This window comes from Nelumbo nucifera, chromosome 6 (genome assembly GCF_055504915.1).
Source record: "Nelumbo nucifera cultivar China Antique chromosome 6, China Antique-T2T, whole genome shotgun sequence".
Taxonomy (NCBI): domain Eukaryota; kingdom Viridiplantae; phylum Streptophyta; class Magnoliopsida; order Proteales; family Nelumbonaceae; genus Nelumbo; species Nelumbo nucifera.
This window is the reverse complement of record NC_142654.1, coordinates 32,099,033-32,123,669: the sequence shown is the minus strand read 5'-3', so window position 1 is coordinate 32,123,669 and position 24,637 is coordinate 32,099,033. Positions and strand designations below refer to the sequence as shown.

Here is a 24,637-nt window from a genome sequence, read left to right as displayed (position 1 = left end):
TACGATTCAATGCTAATGTAACTACACTGCATTATTGCTCCTATGAAATCTTAAAGTTTCACCCAAATCTACTGAACAGAGATCTTGGGCAAATGACTTTATGTGCATAAGTTCTTTTGCAACAAAACTCCTTTTAAATTAGGGCTAACCTGGCTATGGCCTTGTCAATTATTAAAAGCAGACTTCAAAAAACCTAGTAAGCACCCTATGTCCAAGGGTATAACTTCTTAGACAAACAAGAGTAAGACATGCCCTAATGTCTATGAATGGGTAGACAAAATACAATTTCCGGTCTTTCAGCAATTGCCATAATGTATTTCTAGTTACCATATTTTATGATTTGTTAGACATTTCACTTCACTTGGATCAACAGACTATATGCCACTACCTACTCTGCCTCGGCAATTGCTCTCTCCTAGGAAATAGCAACAGTGAAACCGCTACATGGCATGGTTACAGTGGGTTTCTGTTCACATCCTTGTATAGCAAGTACCTTGTCCTGGTTTTCCCAAGTGCAGCATACCTAAAAATGTTGAGGAATATATTAGTTTGCCCCCAAAGCACTGCCTACTATTTGGAAGGACTCAAAAGAACATACAGATCAAAAAATAATTTAGATACGAAAGGATTCAAGAGAATCTTATGCATAAACCCACTTACCATTGAGGCACAAATGGTGCCATCCAAATGGCATCACCAGCTTGAACAGGGTACCTGTTTTCATGAAAAATTGAGTAGAACTGAGGAAAGATAATATATACATATGCAATAAATATTCAAAGAAGGCATGCACATAATGAACTTAATGTAGAAATTCCTTTTTTTAAAGAAGCTTAACCTTTGTTGTGTTGCAAATTTCATCATACATGTAAGAAAAAAGTACTAACTAAGAAGTAAAGGGTAGAGGTGTAAACCAGGCCATGCTGGGCCAGCACGGAACAGCCCGCATGTGGCCCACACAAAGAGTAGGTCGCGCCATGCTGGCCCGTGGGCCAAGCCAGGCTGTGCTTCCCTCCCCTAGGATAATTTGGGGGGGTTGGCCCGGCACGGCCCACAGCCCGAGCCCGCAAGGACCCGTGCTATGCCACTAGTTTGAGCCAGGTGGGCTGCAGGCCATGCCATGGGCTTGGGTCGTGCGAGGCAGGGCTATGGGTTGGGCCTTGGGCCTAGGCCAAACCAGGCCATAAAGGCCCAGACTTTTTTTTTTACATTTTGATTTTTTTTAATATTTTTGCAAAGTAAAACTAAAATACTTAACTTTCCCTTGGGAACAAATTGAAAAAATAAAAAATCTAACGATGAAATGAAAAAAAAATACTTACCAAAATACAAAATGGACAACAAATTGGAAAAAAAAATAGGACTTTTATTTCATTTGAAATATAAAAAATACAAGTTTAAAATTAAAAGAAAAAAATTGCATTGCTGAAAAATAACAAATAATTTAAATAAAATTGAAAAAATTACTCCATATCCTTGACTTTAATCATTTGCTTCATCAGGTTTAGAAGTGCCATTGTCATGCCCTCCTTTGTCTTGTAATTTATCCTCAGCATCCAACAAATCTTTAAAGTAGATGTCTTTTTCTTGTTTCTCATAGAAGAGCAAATGTCTGCCCAAGTGGCTAGTATCACCCTTGCTATTGAAGCTAAAGTCAATCCTACATTTTTGGCAAACAACTCTTTTTCCTTTCCCCTCAACCTCCTCTATTTTTAATATTTTCCAAATCGGGCTAGTGAACTTAATGTTAGGGAATTGGTTTTGGGAGGAGGAGCTGGCCTTTTTTTAATTTAAAAATAAATAAATACTAGTTTAGTTGCACTTACCCAAATGGCCGGATTATCGGTTCAAAATCTCAACTTGATTTCAATGGTTGAAGCCTCAAAGCCTCCTCCTAAATTGCTAAGTGTATGATAGCATGAGACTATATGAGATGAGAGTAGGGGTGTTCAAATTCGGTTCTTAAATTGAAAACTAAACTGAGCCGAACCAAATAAATCAATTCGGTTTGGTTTAAGAAAAAAATTCAACCGAACCATACCAAAATAAATATATAATTTATATTTTAATTATAAATATTAATATTAATATTAACATTGTTATTTATATTAATAATAATATAAAATATGCATTTAATTATAAATTTTGATACATTTTAATAATAATTATTAATATAAATATAAAGTATAATTATATTTTAGCTAACCAAGGTCACCAAATTAAAACCAAACCAAACTGATTTAAATTCAGTTCAGTTCGTTTGGTTTGAAGTCTAATTCGGTTCGGTTCAGTTCACGAAAATGACCTAAGCAAAATGTCAGTTAGGTTCTATTTCCAAACCAAACTGACTGAATGAACACCCCTAGATGAGAGACTAAGAGTATAAGAATTGAGAAGAGAATTGCTGAATTTGTGTGATGAGAATGGTGGAGGATAGGGCTATTTATAGGTATTGAAAATAATTCAATTGCCCAAAATACCTTAAAACTAGCCATTTTTTAGTTGTTGGGAGGGTATTTTGGTTATTATAAAGTTGTTTATCACTTTAGCCAAATGCCCCCAAAGTCCCAAACCAACTGTTATGTAGGATATAGCTGTTGGAAGGGCATTATTGTCTTTCTCTTCCCCCCCCCCCCAAAGCCAAAATACATAAATACCCCCTTATATAGCTGTTTATAGGCTTATAGTTGTTGATTGAAGGGGTATTTCTATAAAAAACCCCTAAAAAAGTTGAAACTAGCCATTGGGGAGGGGGTCCCCAAGGGCCCCAACAGCTAGTTGCTTGGACGGGCTGCACTTGGCCCATTGCAGGCCCATGGGCTGTGCCAGCCCATGGACCTGAAACCCCCAACCCAGCATGGCCCACGTGCCACCTTGTCAGGCCAGTCCAAAATCGAGTCGGGCTGTGCCAAGCCATGGGCGGCACGGCCCGATTTATGCCTCTAGTAAAGGGGAAAAATGAAGTCAAGGACAAGGTACAAAACAAGTCCAAGTGTATAAACAAAAAAATTCAAATGGAAAGTAATGGAAGAGCTAACAGATGCATATACTGAAACCTAATCCCAACTGTGTGAAGTCAGCTGCACCTGCACATACCCTGTTTTGCAATTTATCTGAACATAAAATTTTTGCCAATCTATAAATCAAGAAGGCCCTGAGACCTCATGAGGAAAGTGGGGCATGGTCTGATGGGCTCTATTTATAAGCCCAGTCAGCTGAGGTTCATCTACTCAAGAAGGCAGTTGAGAATGGGGTTTATTAGGCGAACTCCTCGGTTAATGGTAACAAAGTGAGTTGCTTGATGATAACATTGACTCTCCTGTTCAATATGGGGATAATGATGCAATCCCAATCATCAAGGTGTGCACCAAAGTTGGTCTTTTACAAACCCTGTGAGGAAAGGATCAAGGAAACCAAGCCAATCTCAGTTTCCCCTTTCGCAGTGGCATGTATTGCTCCAAAACATACCAAGGACTTGAATTCCCAGGGGGATTACCCAATCATGGTGGATGTGTGGATGTGCCACAGCCACACCCCCAATTTGGGGACATCACTCCTCGACCCCTTTGTGCAAAAAAAATTGACATTATGTCTGTTTTATTTCACTCCTCTCAAGACTTCAGGTAGTTGGGACCAACATTGAATAATGGTCCCCAAGAAAGTTCTCATTCTTCAAGTGGAGACTCATCAGACTCTCAAGAAGAATTATGTGTTTGACAAGAAGAAATATGCCAAGCATGATGATAGGATGATCCAGAGTCTCTTAAAGAATGGCTGGAATAGGTAGGATGATTAATGTTTTCTTCACGGGTGGAGAATGAAAAGCAGAGGCGCTTTTTCATGTCTGGAGGAATGGAATCAGTTAAAAGCAGTTGAGGAGATTTTGGATGCTGTGGTTGAAGAGAGTGATAGAATCTTGAAGAGGATAGGGACTGAGAGAAATGGCATGTCTGAGGAGACCAAACAGGTAGAGGTCTTGGTAGATCAAGATCAGGCTTTATTGGATTCACTATTCTTCTTCAATTAATAAGGGAGGTCAAGGAAAGGGCAGGCTGAGGTAGTAGGGTAGTATAAAAGGGAAGCATTAGGGGGCCGAGAGGAAAGGTGCATTGGTGTCTAGAGCAGCCATTCTGAATCATTAGGGAGCCGAGAGGACAGGTAGCATGTGAAGAGGCCAAGCAGGTTGAGGTCTTAGCAGATCAAGAGGAGGCTTATTGGATTCAATGTACTTCTTCAAGTAATAAGGGAGGTCAAGGGACGAATGGCTGCTGAGGTAGTAGGGTGGTAGGGAACTAGGGATAAGGGTCCAACAGGAAGGGCCATTAAATCTTGATTGTACATTGGTCTCTAGGATAGTTACTCTGAATCTTTAGGAGGTGGTATTTTTTGAGTTTTTCTTTATTACATGGCTTTTATGGAAAAAAGGGTTGTGGCACAAAACCCAGAAATACAGATTCAAATGGCACACAAAAACAAAGTAAAACAAAGATAAAGAGAAGGAAGAAACAGAGAACAGACAGATTTACGTGGTTCGGCTTATAGCCTACATCCACAGGCAAAGGAGCAAAAATCCACTATAGAAATCAGCAATGGAGAATACATAGTTGTGCACAACCTCTCTCACAGAAACCCTAAACCCCAATATACCTAAATCTCTCTCACTCGACTTCTCTCTCAAGCCAAAGAATACATAAAACGGAAAATCCCCAAATTACATAATTTAGCGTATTCGGGTCAGACACATAAGCTGAATATGAATCAGGTCCAACTCAACCCCTATGCTTCCACCACAAACCACTATGGAAATTTTCCTTTGGGTTTTTCTAAACTTGATTCAGAGTGGGTCATGAAACAGGTCACAAACAAAGAATTCAAGGCACAAACATAACAAGGGTCTATTTTTAGAGGCTCCCTTGGGGTTCCTTTTGGTGGTGTTTTTCTAAGCTGCCTGAGCTTGTTGGGGTGATTCATTCTATATCTTTATATAGGGGCATTATTGTGTGTGTGTGTGTGTGTTATATTGCCTTTTCCCCTTGGTGGTTTCTGTTTTCTTCACTTGGTATCACCTTTTTCTTCTGATAGCTAATAATGAATTCTATTACCTATTAAAAAAAGGAATACTATAAAATAAATACAAAAGATCAAGAAAAGATAATAAATAAATATGAAATAGGAAGGTAAGGAAAGTGCATAAAGAGACATGATTGTAAAAGAATTTTTTGAAATTTATACTTTTACTTAAATTTCAATTGAAATGTGAAACTTTGCTAAGAAATTTACTAAGATTGCAGTCCTCAGACATCTTGAAACGCAACAAAATTTAAATCTCACTTATAGTTGACTTAAATTGAATTGCACCATGCTCTTCCCTTAATTAACACGAATTTTAGTTGATGTACCAAATTTTGCTCAGAAAGGAGAATTGAGCTGGATTCTTCTCCACACCCAGAAAATACAGATTGAATGTATAACAAATGCTAGATGGTTGATTAATCAGTTTCAAAGTATAAGTTTTTCAACAATGGTTTTAGGAACATCCAAGTACCACAAACCTATCAACTGTCAAAATAACAATCATACCAGCTGTCACCCAAGCGATAAATTCCTTGTCCCTCTAGAAGCAACAAGCCATGCTGATTATAATGGACCTCCTGCCAACAAAACAAGCCGAAGTATTAATTTCACCTTTTCAGGACTGTGTAGGCATTATTATTGTATGGTCATGCAAATGTAAAAGGGAAACATTCACTCTAGTTTCATCAAGCAAGAAAGGAAAGTATACCTTCACATTAAGATACTCTCCAGGTTGGAAGTCCATGATCTACAAAAATGAGGAAACAAATTCATTCAATTATATGGAAGAAAAAAAAAGGTTCTGGCTGAAAATTAAAAAAAAAAAAACATATATTCCATTCATCCAAATAAGTTTAGACTTGATTCCTTTTATCAAAAATGGGTGTGTATACACACAAAACTCAGATCTTCACATGTATGCATATCCGAATGACAAGCATATATGGACATGTATACTGAACCTTGAAGTTCAGAGCAATTCATTTTGTACAAATAGATACCCAGGATTTCTTTTACAAATTTGGGAAGCCCCTCAAGCAGTCTCCTCTAGACCTTTAAGGAAACTGGTTCCAAGTCTACAACTATAAGTCCAAATACTTGATAATGGAAACTCTGCCCTTTTAATCACATGCTACCCCAAGATATCATTATGTCAGAGGATTTAGTGGTGACCAGTAATAAGGTAAGACAAAAGCCCAAAGTTTTAAGTTACGAGTGTCAAATAGGATTCTGGGGCTAAGCTATTATATTTTAAGTAATATGTTTTATGATATAATCTTAATTTGTATAAATAATGGACAGGTTCAAAAATAAATAAATTTGTAGATGGATAAACCAGTGTAAACACTAAGCAAATAAATATTGATTATACCAAATTATCAAGTATTAATCCATCATTTATGTCCAAATTTTACTGCAAGAGTTTGATGTACTGTACTAATCACATATTACAGAAGTGACAGAGTCCAAGTGTTGTATCAGCATCAGTGTAGATAGGGCTCTCAATGGGCCAGCTATACCTGGCAGACCCGGACCAACCAAACCGATTATAGCAGTTCTGGTTCTGTGGTCTTGTCCCGATTAATAATTGGGTTGGTTCTGGTTCTTGTTCCGAACTGACTCTGATCTGAACCGATTATTTTGTCAATAATATATAAAGGTTTTCTAGGTTTTTTGTATTTTTATTGTATTTTATGTGTAAGAGTATAAATTTGAGAGGTAATATATAAGATAATTTTGATTAAAAATACTTGATTTATTAATATATAAATAATTTATTATTTTACTGTCATATTTATTAAATTATATTATCATATAAATAATTTTTAGTTTGTTATTTATTTAAATAATTATAGCTGCCAGTATAATTGGGTCTAATCAAGTCAGACCCAGTTATCCTGATTATTAATCGGGATGGGACTAGTACAGGCTTTCCCAAACCAGACCCGGCCGTTGATAAGTGTAGACACATATCTGGCAGGGGAACAGCAAACTATATGAAGTTTCCATATAACATAGCTTGCTGGCAAAATTGGTGTACATGTCTTCAATCTCTTGGCATTTCAACCTTAATGAACAAATTATATCATCAAAAAGAATGGAAGCCAACATCACTTCCAATTTTAGAGATTGCTCATAGATACCCTTTCTTGCAGATAACCATTTCTTTCTTACAAGAACTTTTACCTTTTCTTGGACAACCAGTAAAAGAATTTCTTAGAAAAATATATATGCTACTAATAAATTTAACAAATTGTAGGAAGTCAACATAGATAAAATAATCCATGGAGATTATGCCATCAGATTAGAGAAATGATATCTTTGATATCCATATTGAATCCTTGTTTCAATGGATTTCAAGATCAGACAATTTGATATTTGATAAACTTCATACGCAGGTAGTATTGAACAGTGAGCTACTCTAGGTCCTTTGTTGAACAGTGTCACTTGTATATGTTATATGGGAATACCCAAATTCTGGACCTAAATTGCTCCTGATTTCACTTAGTTCTCTCTCTCCTCCTTTTGTGTGTTAAGCACAGGCCTCTTACCTATCTTATGCTTTTGCCATTTTTATCAATACAATTCACAGTTATTGATCAGTGAAGAAGATATGGTAGAAAATCTTCTGTGCGAATCCCCATACAATTTATGAAGTTTCTCAATCTCTAGTAATCACTTTCATCTTTTGCCAACTGATGGTGTTTTCAAACAACCTGCCACTTTTAATTTCCACATCATTCCAATCATTCAATTGGACCTAAAGGATTGTTGGACCAATTTCCCCACCTCTAAGAATCCCTGGAATTTAGTCCAGCCTACATCGTAAAGAAAGCTAACATCAATTATTTACTTGACCCAATGTCCCAATCTATTCCAGAACCTATGATATAGATGGGGGTCCTTTCACCACATCTGTACTGAAAATAGATGGAGGTCAACAAACAGTAGTATAAAGATACAATATTGAATAATTTAACTCATGAAGTAATTATATTAGATACAACATAGAAAAAAACTAAGACATGTTGCCATGGAAAATTATTAAGAAAATGAGAGAGAGAGAGAGAGAAAGCTCACATGGATATTGAAATCATAAGGTGTTGATGCAGGCAGAAGTTTCCGGAGCTCAAAAACCTGAAACAGGTAACAATATTAAAGAATTTTTTGAACTACCAATAGAAATATTAAGAGAAGAAAGTAAAACTGTCATGAACTCCAATAATACAAAGGAGCCTGATTAATACAAAAGCCTAATAATAGATCAAGTGTTTATTTATTTATTTATTTTTCACAATGATCAAGTATTTATTGATTAATTGGGTAAAAAAATAATCAGGGCAACAGACATTAACACCAAAAGTTAGACATTTGTTCATTTCTCAAAAATATGAGGAAAAAGCAAGGAATTTAGCATCTATCAGGAAACTCTTGCCAAAAAGTTGTTAAGAATGAACTTTTTACCATATCAGTAGAATAAAGAAGAAATTCCATTTGAGGATTAAAAGATTATAAGAAAATTCAGCAACCTACCTCGCCTGGAGTTTCCAGGAGCTGTTGCATGTCTGTTGAGCCAACAATTTTCTCAGGTACATGATTTTCCAAATTAGCATACCTAAAAAGAAGAATTTTTTTGTGGCACATTATATCAATAAAAGAAAATTGATACAGAAACATTGGATGGTGATCAAAATGTAAGACCAGCCAATGAGATAAATAACACAAGTCCTGAATCATAAACAAATTAAATTTTTCCATGATTATTGATAATGTTAGATAAGTAACAGATCATAAATTCATATCCAAGACCTTCTAGCAATGCACAATTATTGAGCATATAAAAAACTATATTGAAAGGACGAAGGAGAAAACATCAAATGACAATGGTGGATAATGTAAAGAAATAAGTACCTTCGTTCAAATACAACAAGAGTTGCTGACACATCACACTTCAGAGAATGTTCAAAATTAGCAGGTAGATATGCATACGAATCCACCTAATTTCATGTGCAAGTTATGTCAAGAGATGTTCAGATTTCTTTGTAAAATAGGAAATAGAATTTATTTCAAATAATTGCTTATGAAGCTCAAAATCTCATGTATTAATACATCTATATTGCTATCTATGTTTGGTCAGAAAGAAATTAGAGCTTAAGAGACAGCAAGCACAAGACAATGAAATCAGAGCTTAAGAAATCACCTTTCTAAGCATATTCAGATGACAGACTAGTTTTATCTTTTTCCTTTTTGTACTTGGGGGTGTTGGAGTTGGTGAGGAGGTTTCTCTTGATTCTGATTTTGATACTTCAAGGGCTTATACCAATACAAATAGTATTTACTCGCAATCAATAGAACAGTTCCAGTTGTCTTAATTAATTGTACAAAAAAATCACAAAACTTTTATGTTCCAAACCAACAAAAATAGTTTTGTAAGACCTAGAATTTTATAGTTGAGGAAAATTATCAGGATAAACTGGAGAGAGTAGAAACTATTTTGACAAATAAAGGAGTTGAGTTTGTAAAACAAGAGAAAAATAAGTAGATGATGGCATAACTAATTTGGGGTTTATCAGGCTTTTCTTTTGCCACTTTATCAATAGAAGAGAAAAATTGTTGAAATGAAGGAAAGAAGATTGATACAAAAGCAATTATCAAAAAAAAAAAAAAAAACACAAAAACCTCCCTAATAACATAAAGATGGAAGGACAGGCCCCAATATCACAATGCAAAAACAAAAATTAATAAGATAAAAATATTAAGCCAATGAGAGAGGTCAAGTCACTTCTCTCAACACCTCTCCTAGCAAGCTATCAATCACTAAGTTGGACAACCAAGAAATCTGTCCAAAGTCCAAACGATCTTTCCACTCTAGAAGCTGAGAGTTGGGCTTCCTAATTGTGATGATGCAATAAGCAGGGGCTTCCAGGATAATGTTGCATCCATCCCACAAAAACTTAGGAGTCTCCCCAACATCCACCAGCTCAATGCCCAAGGAGTATATCAGCTAGAGACCCTAAAGCAAAGACAACATCTTATCTCTAGTGAAGGTCCTTTGATCAATATAGCCTGGACTGGACCATGATTATTCAACTTATATGATTTCTATATGCACCTAAGTCACCAGATTGTTTGGTGAAGTGGGACCATGGAGTAGGAATGAAACATCAGAGCACCATATTTGAAGAGGTCCAAACTTTTGAAACATGTTACATGTAATAAGCATATTTATTGTTAGTGAAGGGGTATTTCGGTCCTTGTACATGTAATAAGCATATTTTTTGAAACATATTTATTGTTAGTTCGAGTGCCTCTTACTTAAATAAGGGCACTTATGTCTTTTCCAATTATATTAATAATATAATAACAGGTCTGGCCGAAACTAGGGTTGACTTTTTCCTAATTCGAACCAGACCTTTTCTCTTCTTCTTCCTCTTTCTTCTTTCTTCTTTCCTCTCTTCCTTCTTGCTGTTTACTTTACTTTTCAACTAACAAACAAAACAGACTTCTAGGGCAGGCCGAACTTCAACATGGTATCAGAGCCACATTAAACAAATCAGACTTGCTAGAATTCTGTTTTCTGCGCATTCGAACTAGGGTTTCTCTTGGATTTCTCAGCCGTTGGTCGGAGACTAGGAAAAGGGCTTGATCGCCCTCTTCCCTTGGAGGTTTCTATGCCTCCGGTGGTGTCGTTGGTGATTGGTTGCTGTGGTTTCTAAGCCCTCCCCTAATTAATGTAGGGCTGGTGCGTGTGGTGCAGTGGTGTTTCATTCCTTCGTGTGGTTGGCCTTCAGGCGATGAGGTAAGGAGTTTTTTTTTATGCATAATTTCTGTTATGGAACACATGAGAGGTGTGGTACAGATTGTATGATGGGTTTTCAGATTGCAGTATGCTAGGGTTTATGCTAGGGTTTGTGCTGGTTTGTGTGTGATTCGAAGGGAAGTAGTGTTTACTTAATGGTGAAACTTCCGGTAGTTGTAGAGTAGGGTTTGTGGTGTTACTAGTACGGCTTTCAGCCTTTATTATTGCTGAAATCAGTGTGCAGATTTCAGTGAAGTGTCTGTGTGCAGTGTGCAGTGTGTAGTGCTCAGGATTCAGTGATAAGGGAATTCGACAATGGCAGATAACAGTGATAGTAAACCTAGTGTGATGATATCTACTAACTACCTGAATGTCCAAATGACCTCCATTAAACTGAATGGAGAGAATTATGTCCCTTGGGCCAAGTCTGTAGAGGTTTTTCTGAAGGCGAAGAAGAAGGTAAAGCACATAAGAGAGGAGAAACCCCCCACTAATTCTCAGGAGTACGAAGACTGGGAACAGGAAGATGCACAGATCATCACATGGTTGTGGAACAGTATGGAACCCAGAATCAGTGTGAACTTCATGTTTCTTGACACAGCCAAAGAGGTGTGGGATCATGCTAAGAAATTGTATTCTGGTCAGGATAATACAACTAGGGTATATCAACTGTATCAGGAATACTTCAATCTGCAACAGGGAAGTCAGAGCCTTGAGGAGTACTATGCCAGTATGAGAAATATCCGTAATTAGTTAAATGTCTATCATCCTCTCAGTTATGATGTCAAGGTTCAACAACAACAGAGAGAGCAGCTTGATGTGACTCAGTTTCTGGTGGGGCTGAAGTCTGAGTATGAACCAGTACGAGCCCAAATACTAGGAGGATCTGCCCTTCCATCTTTAGAGGAGGTGTTTGCTCGTCTTCGTCGGACTTCCATTGGATCTATGGAAAACTCTAATATCTCAGATAAATCAGCATTTGCAGTGTCGAGAGGTCGAGGTGGCAGAAGTGGGGCTCGAGGAGCCCAGCCTGGCGTGGTGGCAGTAGTGGTCCAGTGTATGGCCGGAGTGGTAGTGGTGGATCTACACATATCCGTGGTGGTGGTCGTACTGGAGGCAGAGATTCAGGGGGAGCTCGTGGTAGAGGACGTGGCTCGGGTCCACGAAGGTGTACTCATTGTGGTTTGGATGGACATACTATTAACTACTACTATGCTTTACATGGTCCACCCTCGACGTGGGCCAACCATGCCATGACTAGTGACACCAGTTCCAGCTTTAGATAGGAGAACCGGTCAGCTGACCAGATGCCTTCTACCTCTTCAGAGGGTCCAGGCAAGGAGATGGTGAGTGTTCCTCGTGATGAGTATGAAAGGTTTGTTCAATCCACGTCACAGCAGAACACAACTACCTTTGCACACTCAGGTATGGCTTGTTTGGCTTCCACACCCAACCCCTAGATTATTGACTCTGGAGCCTCCGATCACATGACGGGAACTCAAGGTGTGTTTTCATCTCTCACTCATTGCTCAACATCACAATCTGTTACCCTTGCTAATGGGTCCACATCATCTATTCGTGGTGTTGGTAATGTTGACCTAGACCCTGTATCCTTATCCTCTGCTTTATATGTGCCTAAGCTTCCATTTAATCTTATGTCTGTTAGTAAGCTAACCAAGTCACTTAATTGCTCCATTACATTTTACCCCTCTATGTGTGTTTTTCAGGATCTCAAGACAGGGATGAAGATTGGTGGAGGAGGGCATGAAGCCGGTGAACTGTATTATCTTGATGATGGTGGAAGAACGTCAACGGCCCTTTCAGTCATCTATTTCTCCTCTCCAGTGGCATTGTAGATTTGGTCATCCTTCGCTAAAAGTGCTGAAGTCCTTGGTCCCTTCATTGAGTCAACTTTCTGTTCTAAATTGTGAGTTGTGTCAATTTGGAAAACACCATCGTGTTCCCTTTAGTTCTAGGGTTAATAACCGTGTGTCGAGTCCTTTTTCTTTAATTCATTCAAATGTTTGGGGTCCTTATAAAGTGATGTCATATAATGGATACAGATATTTTGTTATTTTTGTTGATGACTTTTCAAGAATAACGTGGCTCTATTTAATGAAAGAAATAAGTGAATTATTTGCCATCTTCTAGAAATTTTATGCTGAGATCTGCAATCAATTTGGCGTTCACATCAAAATTTTCCGTTCTGATAATGGTCGTGAATACTGTCTTCATCTTTTCAAGAATACTTGGACCAACATGGCATTATACACCAAACTTCATGTACCTACACCCCACAACAAAATGGGGTTGCTAAGAGAAAGAACCGACATCTTGAAGAAACGGCACGCTCACTCATGCACCACATGAATGTTCCCAAACCCTTTTGGAGTGATGCAATGCTCACCTCTTGTTTCTTGATTAATCGGATGCCCACGTCTATTCTTGATGGTCGTTCTCCTTTTATTGTCTTGTTCCCCAACATGTCTCCGTTTCCGCTTTCTCCTCGGGTATTTGGGTGTGTCTGCTTCGTCCATAATTTGGGTCCCAGGACTGACAAGTTAGATGCACGATCCCTTAAGTGTATCTTCCTTGGCTATTCCCGGACTCAAAAAGAGTACAAGTGTAACCATCCCAGTTCTCATCGTTCCTTGGTATGTGCTGATGTTACTTTCTTCGAGTCTACTCCGTTCTTCGTGGGGTCCGGTGATGTTGCTTCCTCCACATCACCTCCTCCTCTTCCCCTTCCTGTGGCTGATCCTCCTTCTCTAGTTCCAGTCGTGCCTACGTCCTTGCCTCCGGTGCCACCGTCCGTTGACCGTCCACCTATCTGTCACGTGTATACACATCGCCCACGTGTACCGGCTGCGACTCCTCCGGCTTCATCACCGTCGACAGATCTAGCTCCAGATCCGACACCAGCCTCCAACTTTGATCTTCCTATTGCCTTACGGAAAGGTAAACGCACCTGCACCCTTCACCCTATTTCCAATTTTGTTTCCCTTACTCACCTCTCCGCCTCCCATCGCCAGGTCATCTCTTTGTTATCCTCAGTGGTTGTTCCTAAGGATGGCCAAGAAGCCCTTACCTCTCCAGAGTGGTGTCGTGCTATGGAAGAAGAGCTCTCTGCCCTCCATCATAATCACACTTGGGACCTCACCGCTCTTCCTCTTGGGAAGCAGGCTATCGATTAAGTGGGTGTATACCGTTAAGTACTTGCCAGATGGTCGTGTTGAGCGCCTGAAGACACGGCTGGTTGCAAAAGGGTACTCCCAAACCTATGGCATTGACTACACAGAGACATTCTCCCCGGTTCCTAAGATAGGGTCAGTTCGTGTTGTCATCTCCCTTGCAGCTATGTATGATTGGCCTCTATATCAGCTAGATATCAAAAATGCCTTTTTGCATGGTGATTTGCTCGAGGAGGTCTACATGGAGCAACCACCAGGGTTTGTTGCTCAGGGGGAGGATGGTAAGGTATGCAGACTTAAGAAGGCTATATACGGACTTAAACAGTCCCCTTGAGCATGGTTTGGTAGGTTTAGTGAGGTGGTCAAGAAGTTTGGTATGAAACAGTGCCAAGTTGATCACTCTGTCTTTAGTCATGACTCTCCGGCAGGCAAAATACTACTGGTGGTGTATGTAGATGATATCGTTGTGACTGGGAATGATAAAATGGGCATCGACAAATTGAAGGCATTCTTACAGGAACACTTTCAGACAAAGGACCTTGGCAAATTGAAATACTTTTTGGGCATAGAGGTAGCAAGATCTAAGCATGGCATTAATTTGTGTCAAAGGAAATATGTGCTTGATTTACTAGAAGAAACAGGTTTGTTGGGTACTAAACCGACTGAGATACCTATGGAAACAAATACGAGGCTAAGCAGTGATATAGGTGAAGTATTTGAAGACCCTGGCAAATACCGACGACTTGTAGGAAAACTAAACTACCTAATCATTACTCGGCCAGATATTTCATTTGCGGTTAGTGTAGTGAGTCAGTTCATGCAGAAACCTTTGGTCCCACATTGGAATGCAGTGCTAAGGATTGTGAGGTACTTGAAAGGAGCTCCTGGACATGGTTTGTTGTACAAAAGTGGCAGAAAACTGGAAGTAGAAGGATACACCGATGCTGATTGGGCAGGTTCTATGTCTAATAGACGGTCTACCACAGGCTATTGCACCTTTCTGGAGGGTAACCTAGTAACGTGGAAAAGTAAGAAGCAAACAGTTGTGGCAAGAAGCAGTGCAGAAGTAGAATATAGGGCCATGGCACATACTGCTTGTGAATTAGTGTGGCTAAGGAACCTTCTACAGGAGATAGGATATGACATCAGTACTCCAATGAAGCTCTATTGTGACAATCAGGCAGCGGTTCATATCTCTTCCAATCCGGTGTTTCATGAAAGAACCAAGCACATCGAAGTTGACTGTCATTTTGTGAGAGAGAAGGTGCTGAATGGAGTGATAGAGACTGCATATGTTAATACGGGAAACCAGTGGGCAGACTTGTTTACAAAAGGTTTGAGTCGGGGGAGAGTGGACTACATATGTAACAAGTTGGGATTATATGATATATACTCACCAGCTTGAGGGGGAGTGTTATGAAGGGGTATTTCGGTCTTTGTACCTGTTGAGAATGCTGATGTGTACTATTATGTTAGTTCGAGTGCCTCTTACTTAAATAAGGGCACTTATGTCTTTTCCAATTATATTAATAATATAATAACAGGTCTGGCCGAAACTAGGGTTGACTTTTTCCTAATTCGAACCAGACCTTTTCTCTTCTTCTTCCTCTTTCTTCCTTCTTCTTTCCTCTCTTCCTTCTTGTTGTTTACTTTACTTTTCAACTAACAAACAAAACAGACTTCTAGGGCAGGCCGAACTTTAACATTTATTATATAACATTATATTAGTTTAAAGTGTAACACATGTAATATTTCCAAAATATTTGACCAATTTCCAAGTAAATTTGTTCTATGCAATAATAAGCATTGTCAGCTTGTGGTGGTGGTGGTGGGGAGGCAGACGTACAGATAAGATGATGAGCAAGATTTAAAAAGACAAAGGACTTTTTTAGTTGGTAGTTGACAGCTGTAGTGTTTGGAGAGGGAGGAGGTTTGTCCCACATCAGAGAGATTAGAAACTCTTACCAAAGGATGCTGCTATAAAAAAATTCTATCCTGTTCCTAAATAATAAAATGACTTTATTGAATCCCACTTCAAATGCAGTTTTAAAATTGTAAAATTTATATTCTGCAGTTTTAGGGGTGTAAGTATAGAAACTGTAGTTTACAGTGGAAATGTCCCCATGGACCTTTTTGGTGACTAAGATATGCCCTACCAGCAACAAAGAGCACAAGGTTGGCAAAAAAAAAAACAGCTAGACAACTCCCAAATGGTGCTTCAGTTCTGTAAATATACAATCTACTGACCCTGCAATAGCAGTGCATCCACATTGATACCACTAAGCTTGTCAACCAGGTTCTAATGAGCAACTAATGGTGATCAAATTCAGTAGAGCTTTGTAGATCTTTGTAGCTAAAAAATTCACTAGATCTTAGAAATTATATTTTCTTTCAGAAAATTCCTTAGTTCTTCTCCCCTCTAAGAGTGGCTACTGTGTGCAAAGATGTAAGAGTTAAGGTCCATATCCAGTTCACCCCTCCCAAGACCCCAGATAGTTGGGACCAGCATTGAGTAAAGGACTTTAATGGACATTCTTCTTCTCCCCATATATGCTCAATAAATTACCAACTCAAGTAAACTTCCACATGATCTTCCCTCTCAATGTATGTTAGAAAATGAAGCTAGCCTCAAACAAGGATATATCATAGTTACCTAATTCTGCACCTAAATATCCGATCTACAAATTGGTTTTGCAAGTCAATTCATATGAGTCTGAAAGGGAAGGAGACTGTGATTAGCTCCTGGATGAAAACTTCCAATAAAAATTTAACAAGCCAAAGATTTATCAGATATGTTATAAAGAAACCTATAATATAGCAAATTAGAAAATATCTGCTTGATTTCCTCCTAATATTTATGTAACTAAAATGGAACAATTAAATATTAAATATTAACAAATAAGGGGAAAACTACTATTATGCGCCACTACCCATCCATGAAAATTTTCAACCATAAAATTCTTCACACAGTAATCTGTTATATCTCAATTATTGTACTTTTTTTTAAGAGAAAGTAACCAGAATTTGAACCAAGCAAACTTGAAAAGCAGGGAACTGTAGATGGGATATCAGGAGGCCACCAATGAATGGAAAGGAGAGGCTAAGTGAACTGAAATCCCAGTTGCTTAAGGCGCACATCTAGGGAGACAAAGATTACATGCCTCTATATTGGAGAACCCCTTCGGTGTCAATTCATGTATTCCATATCCAATCAAAAAACACTCAATTTTGGCAGCTTAAAGCCTAAAATTCCGAGTTCAGCTTCAGTCAGGGCAAAGCCCATTCGAGAAGCCTTTATTGCCTTGCATTGAGAATATCTCCATACTGATGTGCTTTATTTCATGGGGAGATATTCCCAATGCAAGGTTGGGAAAGGCTGTTAGATCGGTGTGGGCTTACTTCTGATATCATTACCCATTCTGAACTCCATACCTAACTTCTTTGCTTCCTAAAACCTAGCATTAGCACCATAAGAAAAACTCCAATTTTTTCCGATAGAAACCCTAAAACCAAAACATCTATATCCTAGGTTAACAAACTTAGGACCACACATTTTGGTTTATGTGGCAAAGTGCCACTCAGGAACGAACAAATATTGGAACAAGAGATGTTACCTGCAGTCTGTTGCTATCCCCATAGACATCTACTAGTGTCACAGCACCCTGAACTACAAATAAGAACCTGAAAGAGTAGGAATAATAAATGATAAGAAAGTAAGATACAAAGCATAAGCAAAGATGATTGCTTAACATCATCATGCAAAAGTCAGGGATGCTTCACAAATTATTTGAAATAGATAGCAATTGTCAAATATGAATTTATGTGCAAAAATACAAACAAATTGAGGTAAATGGCCAAACCTCTCAACATCTTTAGGAGGTATTGCTGAGCTTGAATTCACTGCATGGTCAAAAGCATAAACTGAACTCATATATAACAAGAAAGAAAGTAACCAGACAAATTTGACCACTTAGTGGCAGATATGTCAGAGACGCCTACTTTTTGTTTCTTTTGATGGATAAACAGAATTATCCAAAATCCAAGACACACAAAAATTCATTTCCAAACAACAGAAACTACCTTTGCATTTATATGATTTGGAATTGTACAAATAAATGTGGTGCACAAAATCAATGCAGTTTTTGCTAATGCCAAACATGAAACAAATTGCTAGGTGATACGATTCTTGTCAGTTCCTTGGACCAGTAATGCAAGAAGAATAAAAGAAAGAAATGCTTTTTATCACCTGAAAATTTGACATATTTGTGCAGACTAGCATCGAAGTCTGGTATTCTTTTCAACAAGTCAGAGCAACTATGGTCAACGGTCCTATAAATATATTGCTGAGCATATATATATATATATATATATATATATATATATATATATATATGTGGTCAACAATCCTACATATGGGTCAAAGTAGTAGGAAATGATTTAAGTATTCATAATTTAATAACACATATGGCATTAAAGAAAACAAAACAGCAAATCAGGATTTATGTAGCCGACCCCATATGGTTGGAAAAAGGATTAGATGATGATGATAGTATGTATGTGTGTATACAAATTGGCCAGACAGTTAGAATAGAAAATTGGCTTAGTGTTTGTACTTCAGTAACCTTGGTAAGACACTGGGTGGCTTACTCATCCACACTTGACAGTTGACATTTGACCTTATGGTCAATTACATGCAGGACAGTTGATACACCCTAATTGGAAACTAAGAAAAATGACATTTGTTAAGGAACAGAAATGTTTTACTTATCAAATAAAAAGGAACAGAAACGTTTTCATGGTTAAATTTTTCAGTTATAATTTTTACCCATTTTACAGCAAAAACTTTATCTTCTGCTTCATTAACATAAAAATAAGTTTCACCGCAAAGGGGCGGAAGTAATAGCTGAAACATTTCAGTCTGGGAAAAAAAATCCCATAGCTTTTTGTATTGAAACAAATGAAGTCAAAAATAAATTTTAGGTGTGTTGGAATTTTGATGCACTTTTACAGGATGCCTTTATGTCAACAAAAATAATATAAATCACAAGTATGACTGAATTCCATTCAAGAAGACACCTTAATGTCAATCGAAAAAACAATATAATAGCAGTAACAATAAAACAACAGTAACATATATAATATCCACTGCAAATGCTAACAGACCTTGCATCTTTGCCAAATACATAACGAAGTGCGACCCCATAGCCGGAGTGATCAAATATGCTCCCAATGTATTGGTCCTGCCAAGGCAACAGAAAAACATTAAATTCATATATTAACTCGTCCTCAAAAACTGTTCATCATCTAACAGAAAAATTATCACCCGAGTTTGAATATTACCAGTCAGGCAGAGGGCTAAATACATGACTTTCCGGTGTAATTACTGCATGATCTCTCTTATACACGCTACGGGTGAAACCCGGCAAGTCTGTACGATCACTAAAATACGTTATACTGCATCAACATGCTTCAGTACAAATTAGAAATCTCAAAATTTGTCACTCGCTCTCAGTAAGTGAAGGAAACTTACGATGACTGTCACTTGCTTATTATTAATCTTACCAACATAAACAGACAGTTCTCGGAAGTTTGAAGTCGAGACGAGTAATTGAACCATATTGAAGTTGATCTCCATTTCCTTATTACTACTATTACAAACAAAAATTCACAGTTTCTCTAAGGTTTGATGAGAAATTGACCTTCAAGATGAGAAGGGGCAAGTGTAGGATTTGTGACTTTCCAATAGAGAGTTCTCGATTCCGTGTACGCAGGAGGTGCAGAACAGAATCCTTCTTGGCCAACTACCCATTTCAGCATCCCTGGACGAAACTCGAAAAGTAGATGAATCAATGATCGAAAGAACCGACAGAAAAAGGTTGAGAGAGAGAGAGAGAGAGAGAGGTGTTTAATCATTACCCAACGTTATGAGCAGCGCGTGGAGAACGTAATTAGATATTGCGAATGATTTATGCATTTCGAGAGTGTGATGGGGCCTCTGGGCTCCTGAACAATTTAGAGGCTAGTCTGGTCACTGGTGGAGTGGAGATAGGGAAATGGCCGCTCGTCACTGGTACTCTCCTGCTGTGTCTCTGCTTGTTAACGGAAACTAGCTAGTTTGTGTGGTGTGCTGTCTGCACTATGATTTCTTTGGTGGGAAGTGACTCAGTGTGCACGTGAACCTGGCAGTTGTTCTCAAGCGATTCGCGTGACGACACGCATTAATTATATCTTATATATGTTTTTCCTTTGAGCCTGACTACGATGACAATGATCATGGGGCGGACCGGATTAGCATTTTGATAAGGGTTATAATAGCCCGGGCCCGACAGAGCCTCGACGAGGCCTAAGATTAAAATTTAATATTTAATATCTATATTAAATAAATGGCATATAATAGATGTACAAAATTTATGAAATACTCTTTACTAAATTTGCGGCCCAACACAAGTCCTAGCCGATTCGACTGCGACTGGATTTGATCCTAACCCAATATAAATTTGAATATGGATTAGCTGTTCAACCGTCGGTCTGTGTAACCAATGATGAGGTTGTACATTAGTAATAAATTCATCGCCCTACTGTAAAAGGTGTGGGCCTCATCTATTTTCAATCAAACCTTGCTTTATAAAGGTACAAATACAAATATATGCATGTGAAGAAAATATAAGGTTCTAAAATATCGTATACAAGGTTTTGTACTGAATACATTTACATTAATACCCTTTTCAAATTGAGCCTAGGGTGTAAGAATTGCAGCATGAAGCAAAAATAAAAACGGGAATCAACAATACAATTGACATCTTTAATGAAAAGTAAACATACTATATGATAAGATTAATGTGATTTATTGACATATTGACTTGATAAATTGCAAATATTCGTTAATGCACCATAATTTGATTCATAATGGTATTGCTCTTGCATCTGGCACAAGCACGGTTACTCCTCAAATTGCAGGTGTTGGGAGAGCCAATTCTATAGCCCAAATGCCCAGCCTTCCAAGTCATGAATTTCAAGGACTAACCAAGCTAGGGTAGCCCATCCTCAGGCCCTGACATCCTATCAACTGAACCATCATCACTTGGTGATAGTGTGCTCATCAATCATATTAACATCTATTTAATTAGTTTTGAGATGGCTATGCCTCCTGCCTCCTGCCTCCTGCCTCCTGCCTCCTGCCACCTCCAATTTCTTTCTGGCCGATTCCAATTAAATAATAGTGGGCAGTTGGGAACCGACCTTGTTGTCAAAAGGCACAAAGCACAGTCTGAAAGCTCTTTTTTTCTTCTCAGATAGATGTCTTCATACATCAATAAGTCTTCATACATCAAATTGAATTTGGAATAGAATTGGCCTTTCAGTTACAGACCGCCGGTAATAATGCTTCTGAATTCTGGAAACAAGTTTGAAAACAAACGCCATCTTCTTTTTCACCTGAACAGGTTGTTGAATTAATAATCCATGTATAAGCACAACAAGGAGATGAGATACCTCGAAGCGTGGTTTAATTGAAACTTACCTTTAGGCTTTTGGATAAAGCATCCTTTATCTTAGTGGTAGTGGATCCAATAAGTTCCTTAGTCTTTTTTTTTGTTGTTGTTTTCTTCAAGATTTCGTTGAATCAAGATCTTCCAAAAGCACAGGCAAGCCGGAGCACTAAAGTATTTGCTTTTAATCTATCAAAGTAAAGCTTGTTATGGTATAGATAGCTTTGAGATTTTGAAGAGATAAAATAAAAAAAAAAAAAAAAAGGACCGATGGCTTGTAGTAATCATCAACTAATTATTCCGTGTTACCTTGGCTTTCAGACGTTGCTGGTTCTTGGAGGCTTGTTGTCTGGGGGGATGGACAGGTGTAGATGAGACTGGTGGTGCAGACTCCCTGAGGCACCGGGAGTAATGAAGAAGCTCGGCTCTTCTGTTGTATCCTCTACCAGCGGGAGAAGCACTCTTACCACATGTGAATCCTTGTTTGATGGAGTGATGAAGTTGATGGTTATGGCTTAACGAAGCTGAAGCTGAAGCTGTAGCTTTCCTCCTCGTTGGCTTCTCCACATACACAATCACCAACACCACCTTCTCTCCGAAGCACACAAACTGCAACTATTCCAAACCAATAACAATTCATCCATGTTGGTGTAATAAAAGAAAAGGGAAAGAGGTTACTATTTACCGTCGTTGGCATGGCTTCAAGAGAAACAGAGGAGAAGACAAGGAAGCAAGATTGTTGTGGATGCGTTTTTACTTGCAGGCCAGACAAGAAAATCCAAAGCAAATTCTTTGTTTGAATCAAAACTAATAAAACCCATTTGATTGTTTAAACAATAGGCAAACCAATCAGACAAATAAAAAACGTCATCTGTTAACTGTTCTGAGGCTAGACAAGACAACCGTGAACAGGCTGTGAATCCGATTTCCTCCCGACTGAAATCATTGAGGCACTCTTACAGGTTACAGCAGTTTACAGCCAGAGATTACCCAACACGTACAAATGCTTGCATATGGATGAATTGATTTGACACATGGTGGTTCAGTGAACAGCCACAAAGAACTGTGAAACAAACTCCATGGAAAAGCTCACATCACCACCACCACCACAGCACTACTTACGTTTACACCCCAACTAATCCCACTAGCTTGGAGGAGCAGCGACAGAATGCAGAAACCAGAAGGTGACACCGACAGTGTTAAAAGGGATTGAGGGAGAGCTAGTAACAGTGAGCAGTCCACCTCAACTGGGATGCTCTTCTTCACTCCTCTCCCTTTTGGAGGCCAAGTCTAATTGCCTTTCAAGCAAGGTTTCATGTATGATGTATCAAGTATCTAACATTCCTTTCTTTTCTTTGCTTGAACCTAGAGACAGACAGTAAGCAATCCACCTCAAAAGGAGAGTTTCCTTAGATTCTTGAAAACAAGTCTGATAGCCATAAGAGAAGGTGACAAGTTCATTCTATAATTTCAAGTCGCAAAGCTTAAGAATCATGAACATGGGCCGCTCAAATGAATGAGAATTTCTCAGTGGATTAATGTCAAATAGATTATGGTCCGTTTGCTTATCAGAATTGGAATTAGAATTGAAATTCTTTGAAATCGGAATTGGAATTCTCTATTGACTCTATTCTCATAGTCTGTTTGGTGAGAATTAAAATGGGAATTGAAATCATCTAGAATGGGATTTCATTCTCTAGAGAAGAGGGGGGAATGGTCATTCCCTCAAATGGCAAAATGTCATTTCACCAAGAATGAAAATGAGATTCCAATTCCACCCAACCAAACAGAATGACCCATTCTGATACTGATTCCAGACCTCTATTCCCATGAATCAAACGGGACCATACAATATAAGGTAGCACCGTAGCAAGGTATGTCATGACTCATGGGTGTTTGGTAAGTTGGGTCATGGGTATTTCATATATATCAATTTGACATGGCCAACCCACCAGCACATACCCCATAGGTCTCGAGACAAGCAAATGATTATGGCGTCAACAAAAAGATATGGTGGTAAGTCTTGTTGTTGTACAGGACTACAAGAGTAACGTCACGGCGCCTTCGTGAGTGGTAGTTGGGTTGCCTGGTCCAATTGATACAACTGTATTCGGGTTATTAAGCGTGGTCCGATTCATCCATGAAAGGAAATTATATAAAAATTCATACACAATTTACAAGACTTACCACCATATCTTTTTGTTGACGCCATAATCATTTGCTTGTCTCGAGACCTATGGGGTATGTGCTGGTGGGTTGGCCATGTCAAATTGATATATATGAAATAATATAAAATATTAAGGTTTTATAGATGCAAATGCAATGGAATTAATACACAATTTACACATTAACAAATACAACTGTAGTGTGGTGTGGTGTGGTGTGACCGTGTGGGCATTCTTCCTTTTTATTCTTTCCATGGTTTTTAAAACCGAACCGGTGATTAAATCGGTCTAGGTACGGTTACCGGTTCAAATGGTCCAACCATTTGATCCGAATAGTCGGCCCATTCTGACAAAAAAAAAATAGAAAACAGCCAAAACCGTTCGAACAGTTTGAACTATTAACCGGCCGGTTCAATGGTTTGCTGACCAAAATCAACGGTTTTAGGGAAAAAAGCAGTTTTGGGGGAAAACAGAACCGGTCAGGTGACCGGTTCCCGGTTTTTCCGGTCCAACATCCAGTCCGGTGCGGTCTTGAAAACCATGACTCTTTCTTTCCCTGTTGAACGCTTGAACTCTCTCAAGAGTTAAGAGCAGTATCAATCTCCTTTTACATCTGATCCCTGGCTAAATTGTTGAAATTGCAAGTTCCTTGCACAGCAGCGCATGTTCAGGCATTCAGCTCCTTTTGCTGTAAACATCCTTAGACAGATTAAATCCGTCCTTCACCATTAACCCCTTCCTACACCCACCATAGAACCTAATTCAGCATCCTCTTTACCGAAGCACCATCAGAACCGTGTGAAACACCCCTATCACCACAAATCTATTCCAGAAATGGCCAATGTTGTGTGCATGCAACTAGAGCCTTCAATATTGAAAAACCAATGCAGATGGCCAGCGCTCTTTAACCATTTTTTCCTA

General features: G+C 38.5%; 1 protein-coding gene and 1 long non-coding RNA gene across 3 annotated transcripts; both read right to left on the bottom strand.

Moving 5' to 3' along the window:
• On the bottom strand, positions 1–20,269 carry UGLYAH (ureidoglycine aminohydrolase). Its single transcript, XM_010271524.3, has 13 exons — positions 19,981–20,269; positions 19,764–19,883; positions 19,405–19,492; positions 19,228–19,304; positions 17,925–17,964; positions 17,679–17,745; positions 8,986–9,071; positions 8,608–8,689; positions 8,155–8,211; positions 5,783–5,821; positions 5,581–5,651; positions 661–714; positions 1–523 (listed from the first exon to the last, which is right to left on the bottom strand). The coding sequence occupies exons 1-13, from the start codon at positions 20,036–20,038 to the stop codon at positions 454–456; spliced, it is 909 nt and encodes a 302-aa protein (XP_010269826.1). The 5' UTR covers positions 20,039–20,269; the 3' UTR covers positions 1–453.
• A 596-nt stretch (positions 20,270–20,865) lies between these two features.
• LOC104606372 (uncharacterized) lies at positions 20,866–23,481 on the bottom strand. 2 transcript variants are annotated; one of them, XR_016077730.1, is made up of 4 exons: positions 22,237–23,481; positions 21,861–22,166; positions 21,584–21,740; positions 20,866–21,498 (listed from the first exon to the last, which is right to left on the bottom strand). It is a non-coding gene; the product is annotated as an uncharacterized LOC104606372 (long non-coding RNA). The 2 variants fall into 2 exon arrangements; XR_736760.3 differs by having other exon boundaries at positions 21,861–22,160; positions 22,237–23,480.
• Between the last annotated feature and the right edge of the window lie 1,156 nt (positions 23,482–24,637).

What these genes read in the sequence shown, in the direction of transcription:
- UGLYAH (XM_010271524.3), bottom strand. Translation starts at nt 20,038, where the DNA reads ATGCATAAATCATTCGCAATATCTAATTACGTTCTCCACGCGCTGCTC. An exon ending in GGGATAGCAACAGACTGCAG is followed by an intron (nt 9,072 to 17,678) that starts GTAACATCTCTT and finishes ACATGAAATTAG; the next exon opens with GTGGATTCGTATGCATATCT. An exon ending in TATCGCTTGGGTGACAGCTG is followed by an intron (nt 715 to 5,580) that starts GTATGATTGTTA and finishes TCATGAAAACAG; the next exon opens with GTACCCTGTTCAAGCTGGTG.